At 49.9% G+C, this 13,090-nt stretch overlaps 1 protein-coding gene across 1 annotated transcript in view; it reads left to right on the forward strand.

Annotated features, from left to right (window-relative positions):
- Nucleotides 1–7,749: 7,749 nt before the first annotated feature.
- Nucleotides 7,750–13,090, forward strand: part of LOC144095965 (N-acetylated-alpha-linked acidic dipeptidase 2-like) — a 29,391-nt gene continuing 24,050 nt past the window's right edge. The window contains exons 1-3 of the mRNA XM_077629367.1: nt 7,750–7,897; nt 10,032–10,407; nt 11,043–11,184. Of these exons, the coding sequence (XP_077485493.1) occupies nt 7,864–7,897; nt 10,032–10,407; nt 11,043–11,184 (552 nt within the window). The 5' untranslated portion in view covers nt 7,750–7,863. The remainder of the gene's footprint in view (nt 7,898–10,031; nt 10,408–11,042; nt 11,185–13,090) is intronic.

Consider the following 13,090-nt stretch of genomic DNA (forward strand, 5'->3'; position numbering starts at 1 on the left):
TGCGTTAAAGTATTTTCGATACCGATACTCCAACACTTTCACTTTTGACAAGCAATACCTAATACCGACACACAAAAAGTATCAACAGATAGTATCGATGATACTATGTATCTTCGATACTGCCCATGCCTGGCACCTAATGCCTTTAATGATGTGCCTATATAGCAGAATTGGAGTTGCCAAGAAGATGTGCTTCAGCTCTGTTTTTTTTTTTTGACGAGCTAGCGGAATTTCGGTTGCCTTTTTTACATATTTGTTTGGATATGGCATTTACTATAGAAGAAAGATGTTTCCTTTACAGCATTTGTAGTATGACCATCGTTTCTTGAAAATCTGTTGTGGGCGGTGTGACGAGAGGGTTGTGTGGGGAGAGGAAGGAGCTAGAGTCACTCTAGAAGGCGCACGAGAGGTAATTAAAGGGGGCGTGCTGCAGTAGGGCGCTTAAAGGAGCGATAGGAACTAGCTCTTGCGTTGGAGTGAATTGAGTAGTGCGAAAGGAAGAGGTGATGGTGGGCAGCAATAGCCTCCCTTAATCAGATCACGAGGAATGGCGCTCGCGTCGTAGCGAGCGGAGGAATGCAAGAGGCAAAGGGAGAGGAGACAACAATTTTGCCCTTAGCGGGAAATCGATAAGACGAATATTTAAAGCGAATTTCACAAAAAAATTCGCACTAAGGACGCAGAAATTCCGCATCACCTTGTATGACTGGCTGTCGAATTTTTGTATTGGATGTTTTTCCGACACCTAGTCGAGAGGAGTGTCCCGAGGATCGTTACACGGAAAGCCTTTACAAGCAACCTTGGCGCAACAGCATGGCTATAGTGCCTATAGACGGTTCCTTGAAGAAACCTTCTAGGCACTCTAGCATGGCGCTCGCATCGCGTCGTGGCTTTATCGTGGCCACATGAGCGGGGTAATCTGACTGTCCGGTAAATCCAGTGATAGAGGCTTTTAACATAAAGGAGGCGTACTGCTGTCGGGCACAACTCGGGAGCAAAGCGGCAGATGCCGCTCAAAGAGGCCCTCCAGCCAGTGGCGAATACCGGTTGTTCTGAAGTCGCTGTTAATCCACTTCAACCGTGGTTAACCTAGCTGCACCTGAAAGCCCCAACGGTGACACGCTAGCTGCTGCAAGGGGATTAAGCACGACGACGACGTCATGACAGTCGGTCGACGCCATTGGCTGGAGGGTGTCCTTAGTGGGCATTCACCGCTTCGCTCTTGACTTAATTGTACCCGACTATAGCGTAGACGTGTATCGAATCGCGGCTGCGCGCAGTGGCCCCGCCTGACCCCACTCGATTGAGTCACTGCGTGTGCGCAGGAGGCGTCCAGTAAACCGGTATGCACCTGAGCTAATACGTCTTAACTATGCTAAAAGCCTCTATCAGACGTTTTTAGTGCACCTGAGGCGTGTAGCTGTTTACAGAACGCCGGCTGTGCACTCTCAGTGGCCCCGTATACCGATGCCACTGCGCGTGCTCAGGAGGCGTCCGGTAAGCTGGTATATACGTCAGTACTATTATGCTTCCGATATGCTAAAAATAACCTCTAGGCAAGCAGGACCCTTACCCCCCCCCCCCCCCCCCCTGGTTCAACGCTTATTGAGGGAGGAAGGTGCGTGCTGAGGTATAAATATTACTTACAGCATAGCAATTCTATGGAGTAAATCGGACTAATTGCAAAGCAGAACGGTGGCTCTAAAAATTAATGCGCGAGAAAACATGTTCAGTAGTCTCGGAACGAGCAGGGATTTACGATAGACAGCGAAGCTTTGAAGTGGTAAGGGTAGGGCAGGTAGCGACCGCAGATCCAGACCACGAGAGTGAGAATAAGAATTGGGTGGAGTGGATTTGGAGGGTACTCTCGGCTCACGAATAGCAGTATATCAGTATCTCTCCAGAGGAAAGTACATAACAGCTGTATCTTACCGGTACTCATGGATCGGGCAGAAACTTGGAGGAGGAGGACTGCAGCGGTGGCCAAATGGTCGAGCAATCGCCTCGCATGCGGGAGGTGCGGGGCTCGATCCCCAGTGCTACCGGATACACACCGGCTATACAATGGGTACAAGCTTTCCTTTGGTCTGGTGCTTGGCTTCTGTAAGGTGAAATGCTTGGGAAATGGGTCTTTGACCTCACCTTGAGAAGTCGAAAATACCTTGTGCCATGGCGCTTTTTGGCCATAGATGCCCTTGCGCCATAAAAATCCATAATCAGCATCATCAGAAACTTGGAGGCTAATGAAGGGGGTTTAACTTAACTGAGCACAACACGGCGAGCTATGGAAAGGAAAATGATAGGTGTAACGTTAAGAGACCGGAAGCGGGCAGAGTGGGTGAGGGAACAAACGTGAGTTAAAGTTATCCTAGTAACAATCAAAAAGAAATTAGCATGGGCAGGGCATGTAATGCGAAGGCGAGATAACCGAACGTCGTTGGCGTTAACGTAGTGGATTCCAAGAGAATGCAAGCGTAGCAGGGGGCGGGTGAGAGGGAGTTTGCGGGGTTACGATGGCCGCAGCTGGCGCAGGACAGTGTTAACTGGAGAGAGATGGGAGTGGCCTTTGTTCTACAGTGGGCTTATCTAGGCTGATGATGAATCTAGGGATAGAGATCGTCAGGAAACAGGTGAACCATGTTAATTACTATAGACTGGCAAACTACATCCTAATTACTTTCAATTAGCTAGGTCCCCGCTTAAATTGGACATTTTTAGCTGATCGTTTGTAATAGACGTATCAGTTTTTAGGATTTCGAAACTTTACGCTCGGGTCTGTGGCGCGACAAATTCTGCCTATTCTGCGCTTCATTCGAAAACCGCGCAACTGTGCAGGGTGCGCAGTCACATCCAGAATCACGTGATCTTTTCTGTCCCGCTTCAGTTTCCCACTGTTCCCAGCTCGGACGGGACCGAGGCCACGTGACACGAACGCCACCTAGAGACGTTTGCTGGTGAGTGCGACTTTCGCCTCTTGAAGCGATACCAATGGTCGTGAGCGGTACATTTCCCCGTAGGTGAAGATGCAGGTAATCCGAGAAATGGCCAATTACACGCCTCACCGGGCCGCTCCAATAACAGTGCAATTATGTTCATTCGGTGCAAACGCATGCCAAAGACGAGACGGGCAACTAACGATAGAACCGAAGCCGCTGCGGGCGCACCTTGCGTTGCACACTATGCAAGGTGCGCCAACGTTGCTCTAATGGCAGTGCGTACAATGAATGTAGTGTGGATGAAAGTCGGAGTCCAGCCCCCTCCCCTTCAGGTTAATGGGAGTGGCTTCAACTTTCCCGTTCTCCCATTTTACCTTGAATTTTTTTAATGTTCCTTCTTTTCCCCACCTGGGTCATGCGCCATACATGGTGCCGACACGTTTCAAGGGGTATGGCCAAGTATGGCCCCGAGGATCATCATCACCATCGTCATCATCATCATTAACAACAAAACATTCCTCTGTGAGTAGCCGGCAGTGCTGGTTGTAGCTTTTATTTTATTTTTATTTTCTATGGGGATCGGCATCCTGCAGTTCTTCCCCAGCTCTCACCCCTTTACTTTAAAGGGGGACGAGGGATAGCCGTTTACAGTTTATCCCTCCCCTTCTAGCCATGGACTGCACGATTGCCAGCAACAACACGAAAACTAACTGCGCCCTACCCGTTTCCCGATGCCCTGTTCGCGCTTACCAAAAGTATAGTTTCTCTTGAACACAAGTTGATGCAGTAGCAGCCTAGTGGCGGATTTAAAAAGGAGGGAGGAGTGCTCCCCCCAAGCGGGAAATTTTATACGGAAGGCCCATGCGAAACCCCATTTTTCGGCGCTGAGAGATTGCGCATATAGGACCACCCCCTCCGAGTAACACCCATAATTTTCCACCGTAGTAGCCAACCTTACTCAGCAAAAATGTGCCTCAAAATACTCGTATGCGAGGAAAACCAAGGGGGGAAGGACTACGAAAACGAAGGACGCGTTTAACCGACGGAGACTGTCGTCTACAATTTTTTTCGAAGGAGTTAGAAATTGCAGGTGAACGTTAATGCACGCAGAACGCACACCAAATTAAGCTCACCCTCGTATTTGCTGATTTCCTTCAGCACATTCAGCGAGTACAAATAATCACAGACTCACACAAACGTTTCTACAACTAGGCGTAATTGGGGTTTTCGAGTTGCCCTCTTAGTCGGAGTTACGACTGTATCACTCTTTTTGTGCTTGAATTTACCTTTGCCTAGTATTCCTTCTCACAGATCGTGACGCGTCGACATGATAGCAGCCACCTTTCTCGGCGACGGTTTGCTGCAAACTGTTTTTCACCTCGGCGACATCTATTTTAAAATTCTACATTGGCCCTTATGGTAGTGAGAACGTAAGCTTCTTGCTGTGAAGGCTGGGCGTACTGCAGTGTTACTGTCGAAGGTTTCACCGAAATGGAGACTGTGTGTGCCGAAGGAGTACTTGGGACATCAATTCATGTCCTGCCAGCACGAGAAGAACGGTGCGCTATGAGTGGAAAGATGCGTGACGATAAAGTGTCTCAGCTGAAGGCGTCGCTCGGAACACAGCAGTATTTCTTCCAAAAGCCTTCCAAGACAGCGGAAGAAGGCGCGACAGGAAGCTTTATTATTTCCCGTGTATTGCAAAAATTAACCGCCAAGCTTTTCACTGCGGGGTTTGTGAAAAACTCCTTAGAAGCCGCTGGCGCTGTCTGTCCCAAAATGAAAAAGTAATTCGAAAAATAAATAGATGATATGGTTTGTGTGGCGAGCGACCGACGGCGCGCCATCAGTGGTAGGAAGCAAGAGCGGTCTTGTCGGACTTTTGCGAACGGAGCTCGCAGGGCTCGGAGTCACCGAAGAGTAATTGTGGCGATGCTCTGTATTTTATACCAAGAAGCACTCTGTAGCAGTTCAATGAACGTAAAACCTGCCATGGATGTTGTGTTTGGTGCAGTGAACTTCATTCGTTCCAGAACGCTGAACCACCATCAGCTTCACCTCTCTTTTAGAAGAAATCATGGAGAGATCTTACACCACTCGGACGTGCACTGGTTGAGCCACGGAAAAGGGCTAAAATGATTTTTTTTATTTTTTTTACCTAAAAGAGGAAATTGACAACTTCCTGAAGCCGAAAAACAGGGTCATGGCTCATTTGACAAATGCGGAGTGGTTCCGCTCAGTAAAGGTTTGCCGGTGGTGTTGGTCCGGTGATTTCCAGAAACTGGATGCACTGCTTGAAGCCTTCTCGATGATATGACTTGGCAGGCGAAGCGATTTAGTGAGAAACGAACTTTTATACAGGCTATTTACAGATGGGTACAAATAAACGTCAGTATACGGCCACAACTATCCGCGGCCGGCCTTGCCGACCGCCTGCACAGAGGCGAGGGACACCGCGTCCCAACAGTCAAACTGGCGCGCCTTGCACCAGCCTTCAACGGTCACTCCCTCCGCACTCGGCCAGACCGAGCGCCTGCCCGCTAGGAGAAGCTAGAGACAAAAGCACACGGGCGCGGCTCCCTTCGCGGGTACACCCCGAAGATGCCAGCGCCCCTTTCCACACGTAAAAATAAACTGCTAACTGCGGCTCATCAGTTTTGACGAATGGGAAAGCTCAGAACTGATGTCAGCGTTTTCCCTTACCCCCGAGTTCCTCCCTAGGTGGTCTCGCAATCGTTCGCCAAGCGGACAGGGGTCCAAGGTCGAGGCCGGCAGATAGCCCCGCCGTCCGGAGCGGCGAAGGAAACCGCAAGGACGAATGGGGAGACTAACCAAAAAGGCATGAGTCCCCTTCTAACGGCGTGCACCAAAGCAAAAGAAAATAAAACAAAACCGGACGCGCAGCCTAGGTCACTGCCCTCTCGCGGAATATTCGCAACACATGTACAAAAGGATGCGACAGTGCGCCGAACCCTACACGCTCCCTTGCATTTCTCACAGATATATGTGACCATTTGTACACTTTCAGGAGCAAACTTCAAGGAAAACGCAAGGTAATAACGAAAATGAGCAAGGGCGCTCATGCATTTCAAGTGAAAATGCAGCGCTGGCAGAGCCAAATGACAGCGCAAAAAGCGGACCACATTCCAGAGCTGTAGTCACGTTGAGCAATAATCTTGCGACGCTTTTACAGGCTTGCTCCGTAGTTAACATCGAGAAAGAATCTCGAGTGCGGTTTGAGGACATCGCAGCCTTTCCTAGCGATTCGGGTTTTTCGCTTTGCCCTTCACAGTACGAGTCGACGATGCTGATCCCGAGTTAAAAATGGAGCTAATTGAACTGCAAGTAAGCACCACTTTACGGCATAAAAACGGCCGGAACTCTGCTGTTACAAGCAACGAGAAACATTGTCATGTTCGGAAGCACCTACTTGTGCCAGCATAACATATGAAATTTTGCGGTTTTCATCAATCGTTTCCTTGATATATGCTGTGCACAAGTCGCAATTCTGCTACCTATAATCACCATATTAAAGCGAAAGCTTTACTACTCCAGCCAGCGAGCCATTTCGGCTCGTCGCGCCATATGCCATATGTCATATGCCGTGGCCCACGAACGACCTTGAGCCGCCGTTGCCTAGCAACACCGCATCCGCGCTCCAACAGATGGCGCTGCCGTCGACGCTCGCTCCACCAGCAGATGTGCTCCGCTGGGGTATAGGGAGAGGAGGTGTCGCCTCGCCTCTGTATATTGCAGTCGTTATGGAGAGCGCGAAAGCGACGCAACAACGAGAGAACGAAGCGAGGAAGAGACAACGCGCTCAAGAGACGCCAGAAGAACGCGCCGCACGACTCGAGAAGGGTCGTAACGAAGATGCGGCTAGAAGAAGTCGTGCCACGTCCCGGAGTGACTCTTCAACTGCGGAAGAGACCGGTTTGAGTTCTCGAGAGCGTCGGAATGAGACGCTGCGTAGACGACGTGCCGAGGAAACGAAGCTTTCGCAATTCAACTAGGGTTAACCAGACCTAAACCACATCCAATTTTTGTAACTGCTCTCAGAAATGTAACGTTTTTTCGCAGCAGCGGTTATCTGATGATAGTATACTTCTGCGTTCCTTGTGTGTTTGGACAAGAAAACTGAAGTTGGCCTTAGGTGAGAGCTCCCTCCTGGTGCTTTCCTTCTTGTGCCGCTCAGTGGAGTCTATAGAAAGTCGCCAAAGCAGACTTCAATGCTTTTTATTTATTCTTAGACCAATCGGACAGCAAACCCAGCAGGTGGTGGTGGCAGTTACAACTTTATTGCCACAAAATGGAAGGGGTTAGTTGGGGCTATGGAGCGACCTCTTGAGCTTGCGTGATGAGGGCCAGCTGCGTTGCTTTTCTTGAACTGGCCGAGAGCTTGTCCCATTCCTCCGCCGAGGGAGCTGGCAAGAGTGTCGTCCGAGGGGGTTTGCTAGAAGCCGACAACCATCACGCGCTGTCACTGACAGAAAAAAAAAAAACTGAAAACAGCGCGAGCTATGGGCAAAAGGGAACAAAAGAGCCCCTGAAAACATGTAAAATTTCAGAGAGAATCGCTTTAAAGGTAAATTTTTGAAACGATATCTGAGAAATTGCTGAAAGCCACAGCAAGGTTTCGCAAAGAAAAAAAAAGGAGAAACCTGATGGTCAAGCGTCGCAGACGCTGTAGCCTAAGCATTGCCAGGTCGCTTTCCCAGCCCGTGGCAGCCCAACCGGGTCGTTGACTGCAGTAGACACGAGGGTTTTTCGTGTGACCTTTCGCTATAAGCGCTTAGCACCCGGCGCCAGAAAGAAGAGGAAAACGCGCACCGGCAGCTGTCCGGGGAGCAAAGGAAGAAGAAAAGCGACGAAGCCACCCGGGCATCGTTCTTGGAGCGGTGGCCTTGCGCGAGCGGTCCAAGCCGGGATGTACCGCACGCCTCAACCCGTTGGCGGTTATGGTGAGCGCCTCTTATCAGCCCAGTAGCTTCCGGGAGAAGGCTCCTATCGCGTTTTTGCTTCGCCCGCGACCGTGTGGCCGAGAATCGGTCGGCCTCGCCGTGGCCGCCAGTGCCCAGTGTTTCCTGCGGACGTCCTTTGTCCGGAGACGTCGCGACGGAAAGCGAACCTAATTTAGTCACCGAGATAAAGCTGCACACATGTATGGATGTAACGCTTGCGTGGTGCTGGGCGGAACTCTAGTCAGGTCTTAGCAATCTGAGCGCGGCCTCACGAAAAAGAGGCAGTGCATGTACAACGCGACGATGGCAACGCCGAAACGAGCAGCGCTTGGGTGGCCGCCGCTTCGTGGGTCGATTTTGTGCTGTCGCCCTTGTCCCTCGGGGAGCAGCCCAGCCTCCTCCTTCGCCGAAGTCCTCGGCCTCGGGGCGCGCACGGGGCTTGCTTTGTAGAATGTCATGCGGGCTGACTGCCATTTTTTTTTTTTAGAAAGCAAGAACCCGGCTCCGGGAATATATTACAAGAACTCGGTGCACGCCAAGGTTATGACCACTGCCGCATACTTGTGCCTACAGCAGATTTCCCTTGATTAATGCACAGCGAAACAAATGCTCGCCCGCACAGTGGTAGCCCGGAGCAGCCACGCCGGCGCATCTATGTTGCAGTCCGCCTGGGGAACTATTATACGTACATAGAGAGTTTCAGTCCCTGCCAGTGTGTGCCTCCGCTTACTGCACGACTGCAGGTCATGCGTCTTCTGCTTCGCCGCTCGCACGTGTTACGTTTGTAACAAATGTTTTATTCCGTGCATGTACTTATCAAAACCATGACTGGCGTTCCAAGAATCAGAATGGTCCACAGTCTCATGCTCAAGGTTGGCACTTCCCAGTTCCCTGCACCGCTAGTTCCGACACAACAACAAGCTTGCAGAAAGTTCCTTTTCCTTCTTTTTATTATGCATATGTGCGCGCGCCCACGTTTGAAGTAGTTACGCGTTGACAAGAACGGTGACGAGCAGTGCATACGTAGCACATAGCCACGAGATCGTCTGTGTACTGTGCCTTGCAAAAATCAAGCCGCACTGCGGAGCTATGTATAGATGGTGTCAGCCTAACCAGAGGGCAAGCTCACAAAGCTGTTTGCATGCGCCGGATGAGTAGTTCAACTTAATCTCGATCTCAGCGTGTCTGCTCGTGATGTTGGAGATTCTTGGATGAGATACAGGATCACTAAACGAGTTTCATTTAAAACGACAAAAAGAAACGCAAAAGACGACAGATGCAAGGTACAACGCATGCAGGGCGGTACTATCAGCTGAACATTTATTGAATGACAGCATAGCTTTTAGAGACAGACCACACGTGTAATCGTACAGCCAATCGCAAGATAAGGATGAAGAAACAGATATCAAAAACAAGTGCCACAACTTAAAAAACGAAACCCGCAGGTGGAAGTGATGAAATGAAACCCAGATTGAACGACACATTTTGCATATGGAAGGGATGGAAATAAAAATGCAACTTAAAAGTCACGTGGAAAGAAAACATTTTTTTTTTAGGATGATAACGGATTACGAGCTAACACATTCATTCGGCTGCGAACGTAAGATGGCAGCACCCTCTACTATTTCTCTATGAAGCTGTTCCTTTTTTTTTTATATGATCTCAGTGTGGCTGAACTTCGTGTAACAGCCCCGACAACTGCGACAGTGAACTGGCAGATTGTATATACCGTAGTACCGTTTGTATATTGCATCATGCTACTTATAGAACACACGCTGTATTTCTGCGTGGATACCTTTGTAGATCTTCACTATCTAAAACAATATTGTCTGCCACGTTATTGAGCGACTGAAGCAGGCAACTGCAGTTAAGTTCGTGTAGAACGCTGGAAATGCTGAAAGAAAGGGGAGTTGTTTCAAGAGCAGCGATGCGCGATTCGAGAGTCCCAAAACGCAAGTTAAGAGACCGGGGAAATAGCCTAATTCCAACAGTGTCACCTTCTTACTGATCAGCTACAAATTAGGCGACAGTGGGTTGACCTGTAGCATCATCGTATACTCACTGTCCCTGTGACTCCAGCATCAGCAGGCTCCAGATTGATCCGAGGGTGCGGGGCGCGGTGCCGTGCTTGCAGGGCAGCCGATTCCCCTGCAGAGGCGCGGCAGCCTGTCGCCGATGGCCATGATGTCGCCGGGGGGCCCCATGTCGCCGAACATGGTGGAGAAGGTCCGCATGGCTGCCATACAGCAGCGCAAGCAGTACGCGCGCACGCCCGCCGAGCGGCTCCTGCTCAAGTGGGTAATCTGCTGGGTGCTGTTCGCCGCGGTGGCGACCACTTTCATGCTCTGGTATCTGTTCAAGTTGAGTGAGAAGCCCGTCGTCACGGACCACATGAGCCGTCTGCTCAGCATCCACGATCAGATCTCCACCGAGAGGTACCACCAGCACGACCGTGTCTACCGTGCCATCACGCACAACATCTCGGCCCGTGCCATCAGGAACCAGTTCCAGTAAGGCTCGTCTCTGTTGTCCAAAAGCACAGACCGTTTTGCCGCCGCTGCATGGACTGCCGTGATTTCTTCTTTTTCCCCTGCGCCACAAGGGGGGAGGGGACCTAGCAAAACAGGCAGTTTTAATTTCGGCATTACCTTAGGCGTCGCTTGATAGGTGGTCACTCATGCATGACACCGCACGGCCCATCGTTCTCTGTCGGAAACCGATGATCGTCGACAGAAGGCATTGGACTACTTTACATTTAACTGCATGGAAACTCGAATGGGTTCCGCGTGAAAGGGGTGAAAGTTGGGGCGGCATTTTAAGCTGGTCATGCAGAGGTGTTCCGCAACAGAGCCCAGACGCCCTCAAGGACTGGGGAAATTTGCGGCAGCTATGTCGCTACTAAGCAAAAAGCAGCCCATGAACCTGGTAGCAGCAGCGAATTCTGTGGCTGATCCACTTCATTGAGAAGACGAGAGAACCCTTTTTGTCATAGGGCTAGTGGGGAAGATCATTTTGTTGTGCAGTTTATAAGGGTGCTATGCACGAAGCTCCTTTTTGCAACTTTAAGCGAATGATATAAGCTTTGGCGTCATCCGCGTGTGCGTGAATGAAAAGTCGGCGTGGTTAGAGTTCACGTCTTTCGCAGCAACCTAACTGCGAAGGACGCCGGTGGAATGGACCTCATCAGGTCAGTGGCCAAGTACTGGAAAGACATTGGCATGGATGTGGTGAAAGAGCCCATGTACATGGTCCTGACGAGTCGACCGAACGCGACGATGGACAACAAGGTGAGCAACTAACGTCGACGGGGAGACCCGAGCGCTAGCTAAGCGACGCGAGCGAAAGTGAGGCCAACGCTGCTGAGAAATTTCGAAGTTCGAATGCGCAAAAAACCGCGGCATGGTCACCCGCACTGTGACAGGAGGCCACGTACACGATGCAAGCAGGTCGAGTAGGCGAGTTAGAAATTAGCCGCGGTTTATGTCTCTGTAAAGCAACGTTAATTGCAAGTCGAGGACAGTTAAAATGAATCCTCAGCAGCTGTGTCAAAGTGTTTCTACGAGCCATCGCTTTGAAGTATTTTACGGTCTACAGCACACGAAACGGTCTTTGAGCCAGGCTTGTCGAAGCATATATACTTGCGCTTTGTTTAGTGATGGAAAAATCGCGTAAATTTCTGTTCCTTTTTCTCCGACGCGCACCTCATTCTCTATGGCTTGCTGCGGCGTGAGATATAACAAGACGAGAGATAGAGCTACTTGATTGTTCATGGTGCAGGAAATCGCGCTAAACTGCACACAAGATGAAAAAAACACACGAAGGACCGATTCAGCGCGATTATCTGCCCAGCGAACCCTAACTCGCCGGGATCTGAGGGCCGCGAAACGTTGGTGTCTTGCATCGGCATATTTGACAGAACGGGTTCTTTCAGCACCTGCCGTTGTTCGCACTATCCCGCTGGCTACGACCACTTGCCCTTTCCTTGTATTTAAATTTCTCCTTAATGTGCAGCCTGTCTCAGAAGTTCGCGGTAGTTTGAAAAAAAAAAAAGAAAGCATAATTTCGATGCAAGCTCTGGAGTTGAGAGAGGCACCACTTAGTTCCAATACACGAATCCGCACTGCGTGGGTTGCCTGTTCAGAAATTCCGATGCTTCATAGCTCCCCAGATCCTCAACTTTAGTGGCCAATAGTACATCGATGAAATAGGCAAAACATACCGCCGGTGCAAATATTTATTTTTCTGGGGTGATTATTTCATTGTTTTCACTGTGTTAACGCCTTCTCTAGAGGACTGTGCCGATGTTTAATCGGCACGCACATTTTATTGACTATTATAACTTGTATATAGAAAGCCTTCTAGCTGTTTTTGACTTCAGTATTCGGAGAGTTCACTGTATTGACTATAACACAACAACGTGTTTAGCTGAGACAAAAGCTGCCCTTGCTCTTGTGTCACGTGGATCCTACAGCGAGAGAGTGAGTGAGAGAGAGAGAGAGAGAGAGAGAGAGAGTGTGTGTGTGTGTGTGTGTGTGTGTGTGTGTGTGTGTGTGTGTGTGTGTGTGTGTGTGTGTGTGTGTGTGTGTGTGTGTGTGTGTGTGTGTGTGTGTGTGTGTGTGTGTGTGTGTGTGTGTGTGTGTGTGTGTGTGTGTGTGTGTGTGTGTGTGTGTGTGTGTGTGTGTGTGTGTGTGTGTGTGTGTGTGTGTGTGTGTGTGTGTGTGTGTGTGTGTGTGTGTGTGTGTGTGTGTGTGTGTGTGTGTGTGTGTGTGTGTGTGTGTGTGTGTGTGTGTGTGTGTGTGTGTGTGTGTGTGTGTGTGTGTGTGTGTGTGTGTGTGTGTGTGTGTGTGTGTGTGTGTGAGAGAGAGAGCGAGCGGATGTTGCGCGCACGCACACAGTTGTCTATTTGCACTGAAGTTCCTTTTAGCACCTTTCTGAGTCATTCAAAAAATTTTCTTGACATCCTCTACACTGTAAGGTCCTGCCTTGTGTATACCGAGGCATGCAATATGAAGAATTCTATGTGCCGCATGTATTTTCTGTTTTCATCTCCACAATTTCCTTCCGCCATCTTTTATCTGCGTGCGTCGACTGCTTTATGCCCACTAGTCACCAAATAGGCACCGCTCCAGAAAACGCGCGCGCGCATGCGCACGCACACACGTCACATATTCTCGGTAAGGCAGGACCTTTCAG

This window comes from Amblyomma americanum, chromosome 1 (genome assembly GCF_052857255.1).
Source record: "Amblyomma americanum isolate KBUSLIRL-KWMA chromosome 1, ASM5285725v1, whole genome shotgun sequence".
In the NCBI taxonomy this organism is placed as follows: Eukaryota; Metazoa; Arthropoda; class Arachnida; order Ixodida; family Ixodidae; genus Amblyomma; species Amblyomma americanum.